This window comes from Prionailurus bengalensis, chromosome B3 (assembly GCF_016509475.1).
Source record: "Prionailurus bengalensis isolate Pbe53 chromosome B3, Fcat_Pben_1.1_paternal_pri, whole genome shotgun sequence".
NCBI classification, from domain to species: Eukaryota; Metazoa; Chordata; class Mammalia; order Carnivora; family Felidae; genus Prionailurus; species Prionailurus bengalensis.
In genome coordinates, this window is record NC_057355.1 from 147,318,486 (window position 1) to 147,333,503 (window position 15,018).

Sequence of the window (15,018 nt, forward strand, 5' to 3'; positions counted from 1 at the left end):
GTGCCCTGGCCGCACACCCGACAGGCTGAGCCGCCCCAGACGGTGCAGAGGAGCGGGCCAGCCTCTCCAGGTGAGCACAGCGGCAGTCAGGCCCCAGCGTGCCCGCTGTGGCCCATCGTGCCCGTGACACTGTGGCTCTCCTGGCGTGGGGATGCATAAGTGGTTCCTGGGCCAAGGGGAGCGCAGCAGTCCCCACACCTGCGGGGAACCTCTCGCCAGTGGGGCCACACCTGCCTGATGCCCTCGTCGTGTCCCCCGCCTGGACACGGGTGTCCATCTAAAGTCAGGCTGAACAGATGAATGAGGTCCCGAAGTGCCAGAGGTCCAGACTGCCCAACCAGAAGGGCCGGAGCCCCGACCTGCAGGCAGAGGGGCTCTCGGTGACGATGGGTGGGACCCCGTAAAAGGGACTTTGAGCTGGACCTCCTAGCGTGTGCAGTACGACCGGATTCCATCGCACGGGTTGGAAACCCGAGGCTTTAATTCATCTGAAGAAAGGTGGCAGGCTAGGGTGCCCGTCAGGTCCTCAGTACAGGTCTTCACCGAGTCCTTCTCCGCTCCAGGGTCTGAACAACCCCTCCTCAGGGGTCCCTGCCCCGCCACACCCAGCCCCCCAGCTGTCCAGAGGAGTTCCTCTTCAGCTAAGTTCCTGCCTTAAAGAAACAGCCACCAGAAAGCAGACGTGCTGCAAGCATTTGGGGGTGTCAAGCATGTGGGGGTGTGCACCGCCACGCCCAGCTTCCCTGGAGGGGCACGGCCCCGCCTCCCAGGCACTCATCCTGGGACAATCCACAGGTGGATCGTGAACAAAGTACAGGGAATGACCATGCAAGTGAGAGGTCCCGGCCAGAAAGGTACCCCCATCACCAAAGTGTTACCTGTCGATCGTGGAAAGTTTGGAAAATACAAAAGGCCACAACCTCATTACCACTAACACTCTGGTGTCCATATCGTCCCAGCTGGAAAAAACAAAACCAGCACAGACAGCATCACAGGTGTGGTGCTCGGCATCTTGCGCCTCTGCCTCCCCGACTTGAAGAGGTATTTAAGAACTTCCGCCGTGGGGGTCCACTTGGGGTGGCTCTGGGCCAGGCAGCGGGCACACACACCTGGGCACCTCCTCTCAGCCTCAGTTTCCTCAGCGGTAAAGCAGGGATGCGGATAGGACCGCCATGTCCATGAAGGGCTCACCCGGGTGGCTGGCGCACGGGAGGTTTACAGCTCTGCTAGAGGGGGCAGCCGGTGTCCGGCCCCCATGTGCGCTGCCTACTTGTGCCGCATTTCCTCCCATGCCCCCCCCCCCCAAATCCTTGCCTGGGCGAGACGCTGGCGCACCCAGACGCGGAGTGTCAGGCGGCCCACCCAGCTGACTGCGACCAAACAGCACGCTGCCCCGCAGCACCGCACGCGACATGCCGAGGTCGATGGCTGTCAGTCTCCCGCCACCAAAGGGCCTGTCCTCACGCGAGGCTGCTGTGTCCTCTCTGAACAGTCCTGTCCCCGTCCTCCACCTCACAGGTAGGAGGCCCACGGCGGGCACTGTGCCTGGCGGGAGCGGTCCCTCTAAGACAATACCCCGCCAGCTGGCTGAGGACACACAGACCCTCATGGCTTCGGGCTGCGCCACCCCGAAGGGGCAGGAGCGGGGAAACACAGATTCTCTTGTTCTCTCCCCAGTGTGGCCTGGCTTTAAGCAGTCCCAGCTGTTCGTAGCTCCACAGAGGGCGCTCCAGCGGGAGGCGGGGCTCGCACAGAGGGGGAGTGGCCTGGGGTCCTCCGCAGGAGACACGGGCACCGAGATGGTGAACCCCCAGGGCCAGGAAAGAAAGAGGGTTTGCTTGGCCTGGCCTTGTTTCAATAAAACTCTTTGTAGACAACAAAACAGGCAGGAACGGAAGGAAAAGCCACTGTAATACCGTAGATACTGGGGGAACAGAACAGATGCCAGAGAAGCTGTTCCTACATGCCAGGGCGGCATCTGGCCACTGACCCGGACCACCGCCAAAGGGACGGGGTGGGGACTCCTCCTTGGGCCCTGGAATCTGGACGTCCTTTCCCAGGGCCTTTCCCCACCCTGCCTGCCCCGTGGGCCGAGTGGGTAGCCCTGGGCATGGTCCCCTACCGGCCTGGGTCCCCAAGTCCACGGTGAGCCCCAGGGCCAAGAGCCGCCCCTGCCCCCAATTGTTCTCCATTGTGTCGCCTAAGGAACGCAGAGGGGCACGGGGGGGGGGGGTAACAGGGGGTTCCGGGCACAAAGAGCACACTGCGGAGGGGCCTGGGGGCATCAGCTCCACACAGCGGGCCAGACGCGGCGCCCCCCAGCGCCCCTGCAGGCAGGGCCCCCGGCGGGCTAGGGCAGGGCGACCGGCGGCCCCGGTCCGAGCGGCCCACCCGGAGCCCGCCCCGAGCCCGCCAGGTGGGGGGACCACGGAGAGTTCGCGGGGGGCGCGAGGAGCCCGGGGCCCACTGCGCAGGGGACACGGGAAGTGCGCGGAGGGCCCCCAGTGGGTGCGTGGGGACACGGGGCACGCGGGGCGACAGCGAGTGCCCCTGGGGGGCGCCGCGGACACGCGAGTGCGCGGGACTGCGGTGCTGGGCGGGTGCTGGCGGCCGGGGACGCGGGAGCGCGTGTGGCGGGCGGACCGGCGGGGTGTGTGTGTGGAGGCGACGGCGGTGCGGGGTGCGGGGTGCGGGGTGCGGAGTGGGGTGTGGGGTCCCACCCGGAGGCTCCCTGGGGGCGGGGCGGGGTGGGGCAGGCGGGGCGGGGCCTGTGCGCAGGCGCGGGCGCGCGCTCCCGAGGGTCGCGGGCCGGGGGACGCCTCTCGAGTCGGCGGCAGGGAGCGCGGGCGTCCCCGCACTTCCGGCCAGCGCTCCGCGGGCCTCGATTGGGCTCGAGGCGGTGAGCGCGCGCCCGCTCAGCCAATCGGCGACGGCGGCGGGGCGGGGGCGGGGCGCACGGCGGGGGCGCGCGGCGCGGGGAGGGGCGGGGCGCGCGGCGCGGGGCGGGGCGGGGCGGCCGCAGCCTGGTTGCCGCCCGCGGGCCCGTCCGCCGCCCGCCCGGCCGTCCCCGCCGCCGGCAGCCATGTGACCGCGCCGCCGCCCTCCGCGCGCCCGGCCCGCCCGCCCGCCCGCCCGCCGCGCGTCCGCGGCCCGGCCGCAGCCCAGGCCGCCGAGGGAGCGGCGGGGCCGGCGCCATGGCCGAGCGGGGCCGCTTGGGCCTGGCCGGCGCGCCCGCCGCGCTCAACACGCCCGTGCCCATGAACCTGTTCGCCACCTGGGAGGTGGACGGCTCCAGCCCCAGCTGCGTGCCCAGGTACGCCGCCGCCCGGCCGCTTTGTTCCCGCGCGCACCTGCCGGACACCCGGGACCTGTTCCCGGGACCGCCTGCCCGGGGCTGTCCATCCGGGCCCTGCGCACCGCGCCGTCCCCACCCGGGACCGTCCGCCTCGCACCGTCCACTCGGGACCTGCGCCCTGGGCCGTCCCCACCCGAGACTGCCCATCCGGGACTCCACCCGGGACCTCGTGCTCGGGGCCGTCCCCCGGGTCCTCGTGCCCGGGGTCTCCACCCGAACCGCCCGTCCACCCGGGGCCCCCCACCCCGGGCCTCGCGTTTGCGCGCTCCACTCCGGCATGCGCATTCAATGGGAGCAATCTCTGACGCGTGGAGGGCCTCTGAGGTCCTGGCACCGCCGGGAGGGAGTGGCGGCGGGTGTCTCAGGTCCCGCCGTCCTCTGAGGCTCACCTGGTTTCGCTCCCAGGCGGCATCATTGCACCTGTCCACTGATGCGGTGCTGGTGCTGGAGTTGACTCAGGGCGCCTCCTCTCTCCACTGCTGTCAGATTTCCTTTTGCGTGCAGCCACACTGTCAAGTCCGAGTGTCCTGGGAGTGACCTGCAGGGCGCACAGTGTCCAGAGGACACCTGAAGTTGGGACCGTGATTTTACTCTCTCATCCAGCGCACAGCTATTTTTATTGGTGGTCTTGGGGGCCTGGTGCTGCGGGCTCAGTCCTGCTGGCCCTTTACCTGTGTGCGCCGTGTTTCCTAGTTTAGAGACACCTTCGTGTCCACGAGCAGGGCGCTTTGCACCAGGCTGTTAGTTTTGCCATGGCAAAGGACTGCACCCCCCGCCTCGGTGGGGAAGTGGCTGGACCCCAGTGGGAACAGCGAGACCAGGTCTACCCACAGGCCAGTGCTGTAGCGAGGTCACCTCCACTCAGACTGGCAGCCTCCCTGTTTTTCTTGTCAGCTTGGCACTCTCTCGGTTTCTTCCAGACTCAGTGGTCCCTAACGATGAAGTTCTCAGGCTGGAGGGAAGAGGCAGACTTGCACTAGGGTCAGGCCTGGAGGGCTGCACTCCCTAGGGAGACCTCGTGGCGAGGACCTCAGGATTGCCATCCAGACATGGGGAGTGGGTGGTGTGTTGCTGAAGGGGACACAGCTCATTCTATAGGTGTCGCAGAGCGAGGTGTTGGGGATGCCAGTCTGTGGGGTGTGCTCCCTGGGGGTGCAGAGCTGGGAGCTCAGGGCACTGGCTGTGCCAAGTGGAAAGGTCGGGCCCTCCGTATCGCTGCCAGATCTGCATGGGGCCTCCCGGAGGACGCGGTGACCCCGTGAGACCTGAGGGTCGGTGTTAGCCGGGGTTGGGGGCCAATGACTCCAGACCCACCTGCTTACCTCTCCTTCTGGGAGGTCTCTGAGCCTCGCAGCCAAGCTGAGGAGCGTCTCCTCACCCTTTCCCATCCTGGCATCTGCCCTAGGGTCGAGTCCCACAGCCAGGGGTCAATATGGGCAGCTCCTCCCCCCGATGTGTCTGTCCCTCGGCACTGTCACCACTGCCACCAGCCCTTAGATCTCTCATGCTGGCTGCCTTCCGTCAGTGCCCCCTTGCTACACCAGGTGCCCCCCGACAGAGTGCAGAGCGTGGCCTCTGTTTGCTGCACCTCTCCAGCTGCTTCCTGGGGCTCCCCAAAAGACCGCTGAAGTGTAACTGGAGGGTGGTGGGGGGAGGTTGCAGGAGAGGCCAGGAGGGTAGGAGCTAGGATTCAGGGTCCTTGCAACACCTTGTGGAGATGGTCTGGGAAGCCCGCTCTGGTGAGCGTCAGGGGACAGGGGTGGGGTGTGCAGCCTGGGCCGAAGGGGAGGGGTGATGGCGGGTGGTGTTCTTTGGGGTGAGCACGACAGCCATCAGGAGAGGCAGGCAGAGTTCATGGGTTGAACATAGGGAACGTGGGTTATAGCACACGCCCCCCACCTGTCCTGGTGAGTGTGGCCCCTCCCTGAGAGGCGGTGCCCGTCTCCTGCCCATACCTTCTGCGCAGGACTGTTTTTCGTACCTAAAGGGGTCATACTTTCTCTGTTCGTTTGCGTGTCTTGCTTTCACCCAGTCTTTAAGTTCCTGAGTGACAGCGTACCCGTGGCTGTCCCTACAAGATGACAACATGGGTCTCTGCTCTCCAGGGGACCTTTCACCTGTTTCCAGCTTTTCAGCAATGTCGGATGTGCGGCTGTCGGCGTCGAGTCCCCGTCCTGTGCGCGTGTGTGTCCGGGGGGCGGCCAGGCCGGCCGCAAGCACGTGCCCGTAGTAGGGTTCGGGGGCGTGTGCGCGGTGTTACTACCAGGAGGCTTCCCGCAGTGGCTGTGCCAACTCCAGCCCCCAGCGGCGGGGAGGAGAGTCCCCAGCGCTCCACATTCTTGCCAACGCTTTGCCTGACTTTTAATTTTTGCCAGTCTGGTGGGTGTGAAACGGTCTCGTGGTTTTAATTCGAATTTCTCTGATTACTGACGCCGTTTGTGCTTCCTCGTCCGCAAGTTGCAGGCCACTTCTGCCAATTCTTCTTTCTCCTCCTTATTTTTATTGTGTCCCCCCTTGAGCCTGGGCAGTTTCTCGAGGGGACGGCAATCCTTCCCCAGCCACAAGCGTTAGGGCCGTCTTCTCCCAATGATGCGTGTTCCTTGGCGGTCTGCGAGGTGTGCACCTTTGCCTTTGTGGCTCCCGTCTCTCGCCCTTCCCTTCCTGGTCGTGGCGGAAGCTCCCTGCTCTCCCCGGGGCCTGTGCAAGGTGTGAGGCTGGAACTCCAGGGAGCCCTGAGTCGGTGGCTTTCCCCGAGGAGACCGTCACAGGTGCACTCTTCCCTGGTGGCCATCAGCAGTGGCGTGGCGCCCTTCCCTGTCGCCTCCTGTCCGCGCCATGGCCGGGGTTCCGCGGGTGGCCCCTCCCCTACCCCTGGGCCCCAGCAGATTCTCGGTCACTTTATACTCTTGCGCACCCCATTTACTTTTTCTTTCCTGTTCAGGTTATCAATTAGTTTTTAAATTTGGGGGGGCTGGTCATCCTTTCCCCTGCTTATTGTTCACTCCGATCTTTACCTCTGTGAACCCCTTGTTCGCATCCTTGGCCCATTTCAGGGACCGAATTGCGGTTTGGTTCACATGGTGGAGGGAGGAGGTTGTCCAGCTGGCAGGGGACGTCTGGTGGCTGTGTGCCCGTCGGCCACACCCCAGCAAGACGGGAGCGGCCGCTCGCACCTGCAGGCTAGTTCCGTTGTTCTGGGGCCTCCCTGCGGCGGGATCAGGCAGCAGGTGGCTCTTGGGCTCACGCACGCCGAGTCCGTGTCCACGGCTCCCTCCTCTGGGTGTGCACGGTATCCCGCAGTGGGAGGAAACCGCGCCTTGTTTCTACCTGTCCTGTCGGCAGGCGCGTGGGTTGTTTCCAGGGTGAGGCTCTTGGGTTCACAGCTGCCATGGCCATTTGGGGCAGGGCTGTCACTTGTCCTTGGTGACAACTGGCCACGGTGGGGGGGGGGTGGCGTGTGCCAGTTTTCTGAAGTGGTGGCACTGTCTGCTGCTGCCACTGGCCGCGTCCTGTGTTCCGTCGTCTTGTGACTTCTAGCCATTCCGACAGCTGGGTGATGGCTTCTCCCGAGGGTCTTTTCTGGGATTATTGTGCCTGGATGTTGAATATAACCAAACAGGTTTTTTTTTTTAAATTAAGAGCATCATCTGATTCTCCTTGACTTGCTGTTGTGGTACATTACGTTACGTAAATGGATTTTCTAGTATTAAACTAACCTTCTGTTCTTGGAAAAATTCCAGCCCGGTCGTGCAGTGTCACCCTTCTCGTTCATTGGCGGGTTTAGACGATGAAGATTTTGTTTAGGATCTGTGTGTGTGCGTGTGTGGTCTGCCGTCTCACCAGATTCTGATGCCAAGACACTTTGTAGAACACGCTTCAGAGTGTGTCTCCTTTTGCTGCTTCGTGGTGTCCTGTATGCAAGACTGGGGCTGCTTCATCGCGGAATGTTTGTGGGCAGCCACCCAGAAAGGACCCTCAGCGTGGGATTGCTCTATAGGCACTGCCCAGATTCAGTGGCTTCCATAGCTGGAGGACACTTTCCCCCCTTTGAGTTGAGTTTCCCGAGAATGTGTCCATTTTGTCCAGATGTTTGAGTTTATTGGCATATAGTCGCTCACAATATTCTCTTATTTTTATTTTCTAACGCCCGCAGGGTCTGTAGTGCTGTCCCCTCAGTTTGTCACGCTGGCTGTCTGTGCAGGTGGACAAGAACGCTTGTCTGTGTCTCACCGAGGGCTCAGCAGTGGATGAAATGAATACTGGTTCTTTGTTTTCTGCCATTTATGATTCTCAGGCTTACATTGCTGTTCGTGTTGTAGTTTCTTCTGATAAATGTGTGGCTCCTCATGTTCCTCCTCGTTTCCTTTCACATAAGCATCTGTACTTTGGAAATCAGCTGTGCCTCACAGAGTCGTTCCACTTAAAATATTCCTCGTATTCTCCACTATTCTCTCCGTAACCTGTCGGAATCGCAAGTTGCCAAGTTTCTTGATACGCAAACATATGGGTTTGTTTCCTAGTTTTCCATGATGCAGTTCATCGCTCTTCTTCTGATGGTTCTTTTCTAACCTAATTATGTTGTGGTCAGAGAGAGTGGTCAGCATGACACCAGGTCCATAATATTTTTTGTGACTTGCCTCATGGCTCAGTTTGAGGTCAGTTTTCATACACGTTCTGTTTGTACCGAAAAGGAATGCGTTTCTGGCAGTTGATGGCGTTTGATGTCTGTCCGCGCCCTGCAGGCTTGGTTCACTGCCGTCTTCAGATCTCTTCCCCTTTTTGTCTACCGGAGAAGGGTGTTAAAACCTTCTGATGGTGGATCGATCTGTTTCTCTTGGACTTGTGTCATTTTGAGACTAAGCTGTTAGGTACATACGTGTTTGGATCATGCTACCTTCCAGGGGTTTTGAACTTTGAGCACATATGACTGTCTGAACGTGGACTTTGGTGACAGGAAAGCTCTCTGAGCTTCTGGAAAGCACTATGTGTTACTTCTTTTTCCACCTTTTTTCTTTAGACTTTCGTGTGTCCTTTCACGTGAGATGTATCTTTGGTGATTCGGCATGGATGTAGTTTTTGTTCGCTCTGAGAATCTTTATTTTTTAACTGGAATAATTTAGGTCTTTTGCCTAAATTATTGACGTTTCGGTTCGCATCTACCTGTTTACGTTTTGTGCTCATCAGTTTTCTACTTTCTGTGTTTGTTTTTCTCTTTGGTCTTACCTTATTTTGAACGGGCTTTTTTCTCATTCTATTTCTCCATCATATATTAGTTTGAAACTTACCACTGTTTCTGTGTCTCAGTGCTTACTGTGTACGTTGCAGTTTGCATACTGGCTGTGTTTTCAAGTTAATTTACCTTTATCCTGTTCCTGGCAGACGCAAGGACGGACCTTACAACCTGTCACTCTGACCCAACCCTTTCGTGCTTACACGCTCCTGTTTGGTGTACGTCACTGTGCTCGTGAGCCTGGGAGGGGTTGTTCACTCCGCTCTCCTTTAGCACTCGATTAACTGCAAAACTCACCACTTCCTTTCCTTTATTTCAGAACCTGGAATAGTTGTCCTCCTCTTTATGTCTGAGAAGGCATCTTCAGGATTTTCTTTAGCGAGGTAGTGTTGATAACTAACTGCTTTTCTGTGTCTCTGGAACGTTTGTCCTTTTTTCTGGAGGGTGTCCTGTGGGTGTGGACGTGCCGGTGGCATCTCCCCTCTGCACGTGGAGGGCGTAGCTTCCTGACTTTGTGCTCAGTTTTGCTGTTGAGAAGTCGGCTGTCGGTCAGGTGAGACTCATTTGAAGGTCTGTCCTCCGCGATCGCCTCTCTGTCGCCTCCAGGTGTGGCTTTCTTCTGATACTGCCTGGTCCTGGTTGGGGTTCTCCAACTTCGTGGGTCGGTGGTTTTGACCAGTCCTGGGAAGTGCCAGCCGCCCTCTCTTCAGCGCCGTCCCTGCTGGCCTCTGGAGCCCCGTCCGGATGCGACCATCCCGCCGGGTGGTCACAGAGACCACCGCCGGGTAGGTTTTGCGTGTCCCCGTGACGGTGGCTGGTTCTCAGCACTTCCTTCTACCTCTGCCCGCGTCGCACGGGGCAGCCGGTGGGCACTGTGCCGTCTTCCACCCAGGGCTCAGTGTGGACATGGTGCGCCTGCTGGGGGAGCTCCCGGAGCTGAACGGGGGTGCCCTGCTCACGAGTGTGGGTTTTGTTTCGAGTGTGCGGGTGTGTGCTGGGGGAGCGGCGCAGGCCGGGCGCCGTGGACTTGGCTGGCGGCTGGGGCGGGGTGGATGTGCGCGCGGGTGGAGGGGGGGGGCCGCGGTGCTTGCCGCGAATGAAGGACGAAGGATGAAGTCGGCTCGGAGGGGAGACCGAGGAGGCTGGCCCTCTGTGGCCCGTGGGCTGGCATCTGTGGGGGGCACTTGGGCATCCAGTGCCTCTCGCTGCAGCCCACCCACGAGTGTGCACCTGGGCCGTGTGGTCTGCTTCCTGTGCAGAATTGGCCTTTGTGTGGCAGGAAGCAGCTGCCTTAAGGGAGCTCACAGCTGCTTTGCTGGGGGGTCGGGGGGGGGGGCAGGGTGGTCTCATGTGATGCTTGGGTGGGGACCCCTCGGCTGGGCTCCAGAAGCAGCTCTCTGCGCTCCTGCCCCACGTGCTGGCCGTCCCGCCTGGGAGGGCCGGGTGAGGGCGGGTGTCCCTGGGGTAGGGAGACCGCTCCAGAGAGTGGCTGTTCAATTGGGAAAAATGATGTGTTTTTTTGACCCTGTGATGGGTCAGATCGCAAGGGTCCGTCGGGAGCCCAGGCAGCATGCGGCCCGGCCAGAGTGACCCATCACAGAGACGGGTGCTGGGATGCAGGCAGGGTGGGCAGACCGTGTGCGCCCAGAGCCCACGGGTTGAGCGTGCCCTCCCCGCGGGCACAGCCCAGTGTCCTCCAGCATCGTGGCCGGCCCCAGGCTGCCGTGCTCTGGGAACTGGCACATCCGTGCGTCCCCGCTGGCGGTGCCGGGCAGCGTTTGGACTCGGTGCAGGGCGCGGCAAGCGCGTGGAACTGCCGGACCGCACCTGCGCCTCATCGGCTCCCGCGATTGCTAGGCAGCCTTGCAGTGGAAAGTCAGCCTTGGAGATGGTGTGGGCGTGTATTTAGAGGCCCGGCTCCCGTCTGCCCTCGAGGTGCCTCGGTCCAGGGGGACTGTACCCGAGCCGCACCGTCTGGACTTCCGTCTGGTGGAAGCGCTCTGTTTGTCGGTGTCTCCGGCCCCGTCTCCCTCTGGGGGAAGGGCAGCTGTGCACCTGACAGGCAGGGAGGCACGCGTACAAAGCCCAGCTGCTGCTCGCCTGGCGGTTGGCGCCCCATGGAGTCAAGGCCGCGGCCCCGGGTCTCCTGCTGCTCTGGCCAGGGTGGGTCCCCTGTGGCGGCGGGGGCACCAGGGACTGGCGCACCTGCCCCCTGGCCAGGCACAGGTAGCACCCAGCCGTGGTGCCGAGAGCCTGTGGGCGCTGTTGTCCCGATGGTGGGAGACGAGGGCGGGGGGCCGGGACAGGCGGTGGGCACACGCGGGGCTCTGCTGCCCCATCGGCAGGTGGGCTGGGAGGGGCTCGGGAGGAACTGGCCCAGCCTCTCCTCCCAGCTGGTTTGTGCTCCTGGCAGCAAGGGAGGTGCCTCGAGGGTCTCACGGCCGGCTGTCAGCTGGCTCCGTGTCTGCTTTCCACGTGGCAACACCACCGTTCCAGCATGCACCCCCCCCCCCCCCCGCACACACATCGTGGGGTCTGGGGTGAGCAGTGCAGTGTCTGTCCACAGTGTCACCCTCTGCCCTCTCTGTGGGTGGAGTCCTGCTGGCAGGGGGTTCAGCCCCTGTCTCTGCCCCCACCCCCGCCCCCACAGGCCCTCGTCCCTCCTCCACCACTGGGCAGGCCCTCGTCCCCTCCCTCCCCCCCGCCCCCCCCCCACCGGGCAGGCCCTCAGAGGCACCCCCTCTGCTCAGACGTGGTCGTACCCTTCACCGAAGTGCCAGCCCGGCTCTGCCCTGTGTGGGCTGCACGGTCTCCATCCTCGTGTGGCAACCACCTCCTTCCTGTCCCCGGTTGCTCAGCTCAATTCGTAGGGCATGTGTTGTCCCCACTGGGACGGTGCTGGCGCCCCCAGGCAGGCCCTCAGGTGACCTCTGGGGTGACCTCTGTGAGTCAGAGCCTCGAACTGTGGACAGCTGGGGCGCCTGCCTCTTTCCCTGAGTTTTTTCTCCAGATAGTTTGTATTTCTTCTGATGTATTTGCTAGGATCCGTCATGTAATTTGAGTCTCGTGTTGCCGCGTGACTGTGGCAGATCTCGCACCCGTGACCGTACCTCCCGATTGTGTCCTGGAAGGTTGGGACCTCCCTGGTTTCGAGTGAGCGTCTGTGGCACGGCGTGCCCTCCCGGGTGTCAGGGGCTGCACGTGGAGCACGGCTCTGCAGGTGCCCCAGCCTCGCACTTCTGCCCTCAGCTGGGCGGTGCCTCCGTGCTCACACACTCATCCCTGCCCACCCGGGAGGTGACGTTGTGGGTCTCCAGGGCCCCCAGAAGTGCCTCGGGCAGGTGTCCTGCCGAGGGCCGGCTCTGGTGACCTCGCCTGCGGCCGGCTCGCTGTCCTCTGGGGTCCCCGGGGGTCCTAGGCCATCGCAGAGGGTCCTTCAGGAGCGTGCAGGCTCTGGCTGGATCCTAGCTTAGGCTTCAGCCGGCCGTGGCGTAACTGGAGGTTAGTAGGGACAGGTCGGCACACCCTCTTCTCTGGCTGGTTCTGCCAGGAAATGCGCGAGCGCGGGGACTGTGTTTACAAACATAGCACTTGTCCGATGGAGCATCCGGGGGCAGGACGATGAACTCATTTGTGGGTGTGGGGCCCCTGAGAGAGGGGTGAGGATGGGGGCTGAGCAGGTGGCGGGGAGGGCGGACGGGGCCTGGTCAGGGCGAGCCCATGGGAGGAAGGGAAGACGACGGGGCTTCCTGGGACAGAAGGGGCGTCGCGGGGGGTGATGGGCTGTTTGCACACAAGGGGCACCGGGTCCTGGCTCCCTACCAGGCTGCGCTGTGACGGTGGAGGCTGCCTTCCTGGTCTGAGTTCAGCATCGTGAGCACTGCAGCTGAGGGAGGGGCCCTGCTGGGGGCCCCGGTGAGGAGGCAGGAGGCTGAGGCCTTGGGGTCTGGGCGGGGCGTCTGCCACCTTCGCCTCCGACTTGCCCGCGTGTGCCGGGAGGCATGGGCCAGACCCATCCGTGGGTTCTGGAAAGCCACCTGGCAGGTCATGGAAGGTTCCGGTTGTGAGTTTATTCGTGGTCTGGGTCTGGAGCAGAACTGTCTACAGCTGAGCCCCCTGAGGATCGCTGGTGGCATCGATCTCGGCAGATAAAAGCCACGTGCAGCGGCAGGCCAGGCGTGAGGGCCGTGGTGAGGGTTCTCCGGGAGAAGCCGGTGTGGACGCCGAGCCCTCTGCCCAGCGGTGAGGCCCTGCCTCTGCCCTCTTCTGAACCAGCAGAGTCGACCACAGCTGCGTTCCTCTTTCCTGCTTTGCCTCTTGGAGAATCACTTCCTCAAGAATAGGTGGTGACCACCCTGCCCGGGGCAGGCTGCTCCCGTGGACAGGAGGACATTCCATTCTGTGCCACCACGGCGGAGGCCCACCAGGGAGGGGACAGCTGCGTCACCAGCCGCCGCCGTGGGGGACGCAGGAAACTGCTGGCCTGGCCTCACGGTCACTTGAAAGCTGGGGTGTCCGCACGTGCCGTCCCTGAAATAGGAGCCCCGGGCGGGGTCTTCAGGTGGAGGAGGCTGGCCTGGTGGGTGAGAAAATACCACCCCGGGGACCTTCGTGGTCGCACCCCAGCGCCTGTCTGCTCACAGGGAGCTCGCTGGGCAGTGATCTTCGTGTTGGAAACAAACAGAAAATGTGTCTGATTGGATTGGTTTAGGAGAGAGCTCCTGGTGAATTTGCTCCTTGGGGGTTTTCTGGTTCCCTCAAGAGGAGGGGAGGATGAGGTCCCTTCTCCCAAGAGCGCGGCCTGCGGCCCAAAGAGAAAGGCAGGCCAGCTCCTCGACCCAGAGTCCCACAGCAGGGGACTCGGCGGTGACCTTCAGGCCCATCCCCCGGCTGACTGAGCCCTGAGTCGTGGTGGTGCCGTAGGGCACGGTGAAGCCAGGGCGGGGGTCCTCGTCCTCACTGGCCGTGCGCTGTAGTGTAGAGGCCCTGGGCCCCCACGCGGCCCTGTCCCAACCCCCTGCTCCCTCCCGCCCGCTACAGACGCCCAGCTTGGCATTCTGGGCGTCATTTGAGATTTGCTCCCCAGCAGCTGTTGCCTTTCCTGCCTGGATGAGAAGCCCCTGGAACCAGGCCCAGCCTGCTGTCCCCTCCCTGTGGCCCCCCGCCCTCCAGCACCGTCCTGGGCACCGGGCTGGCTGATGCTTGTGAAGAGGACACGGGGTGGGGGTGTGGTGGCCTTCAGGAGCTCCAGGAGTTTCCGGGGCTGGGGTCCTCAGTGTCCTCTGGGCGGGGCGGGGGGTGGGGGGGGCGTTGCTGTGGTATAAGCAGCCAGAGGGCCGCTCGAAACGGGAATGGCGGGGGATGTGGTGGGGCCCAGCGCTGTCCCCAGACCCGAGGCTCCCGGTGCCCAGCGGGTCCACAGCACACAGCAGGCTGCTTCGTCTGCAGAGCCGACAGGCGCGCCCGTGGCGCCCGTCTCCAGCCTGCCGGGCAGCGGACATCTGCAGCTGGAACTCGGGGCGGGTGCAGAGGAGGGGCGAGCGCCCACCGGCACCTGCACCCGCCTCACGCCGGCTCCACGTGGCACCCCACCTTGCCCTTGCCCTTGCCCTTCCGGGGTCTCGCAGCCCCTCCAGAGAGGAAGGGCTGTGAGGCAGGGCCCCCCCGAGCCAGCGCACCTGATCCCGTGTGATGGCACCTTGGCCCTTTCATCCCGGCCACCCAGTGGGCTGTGGGCACGATCCTGGCTTGGCGCGGGGAGCTGGGGGCCCTGAGCCGTCCCTGCTGTGCCCGCAGAGGGCGGTGGGAAGTGGCCGAGCCTGCAGGCCAGTCCGCCTGACCTCGGTGTGACCCTGCCCCTCAGGTGACGGGGGCCCCGGCAAATCTGAGGCGGTCCCTCAGGGTGTGGCTGAGAAGAGGGGCCCAGCACGCACTGTCTGGGAGGGCGAGAACCTCCCTGGGTGCCAGAGACCAAGGAGGCTGCTACTGGGAAATGTGTGAGCACAGACCCTTGTTGGGACTATCCAGGAGTGTCTCTGGCTGGGGCTGAGCCTGCTGGGGTGCGGCCAGGAGACAATGGGAGGGGTGGGCACCGTCTGGGAGAGGAGGGGGGTGGTGGCGGCTGGGGGGGGGGGCTTGGAGTCATTGGGAGGAAGGGGGTGAGGGGTGTGGCTTCTCCTGGATCGATCACCTGATTCTCAGACGTGGCAGAGCAGGGGGTGGTGAGACGGGGGCCCAGAGTGGGACGCAGACCCGGGAGCGCCAGAGCCCGCATGGCCTTGCCGTGGACCTGGGTGGGTAGTCTGTGGCCGTGGCCAGCGTGTCAGGTGCACAGCTGCTGACCAAGTGGGTGTTCGCGGGTGGAACCAGTGGGGAGGAGGGGCTGCTGGGCTGGGGGCTGGCACGGGGTGAGGGAGGGGGTCCTGGTGCTGGC

General features: G+C 63.1%; 1 protein-coding gene across 1 annotated transcript in view; it reads left to right on the forward strand.

The window, feature by feature from the left end:
- The first annotated feature begins 3,165 nt into the window (after nt 1–3,165).
- Nucleotides 3,166–15,018, forward strand: part of PACS2 (phosphofurin acidic cluster sorting protein 2) — a 55,386-nt gene continuing 43,533 nt past the window's right edge. Inside the window, 1 exon segment of the mRNA XM_043557127.1 lies at nt 3,166–3,313. Within this exon segment, the coding sequence (XP_043413062.1) occupies nt 3,195–3,313 (119 nt within the window). The 5' untranslated portion in view covers nt 3,166–3,194.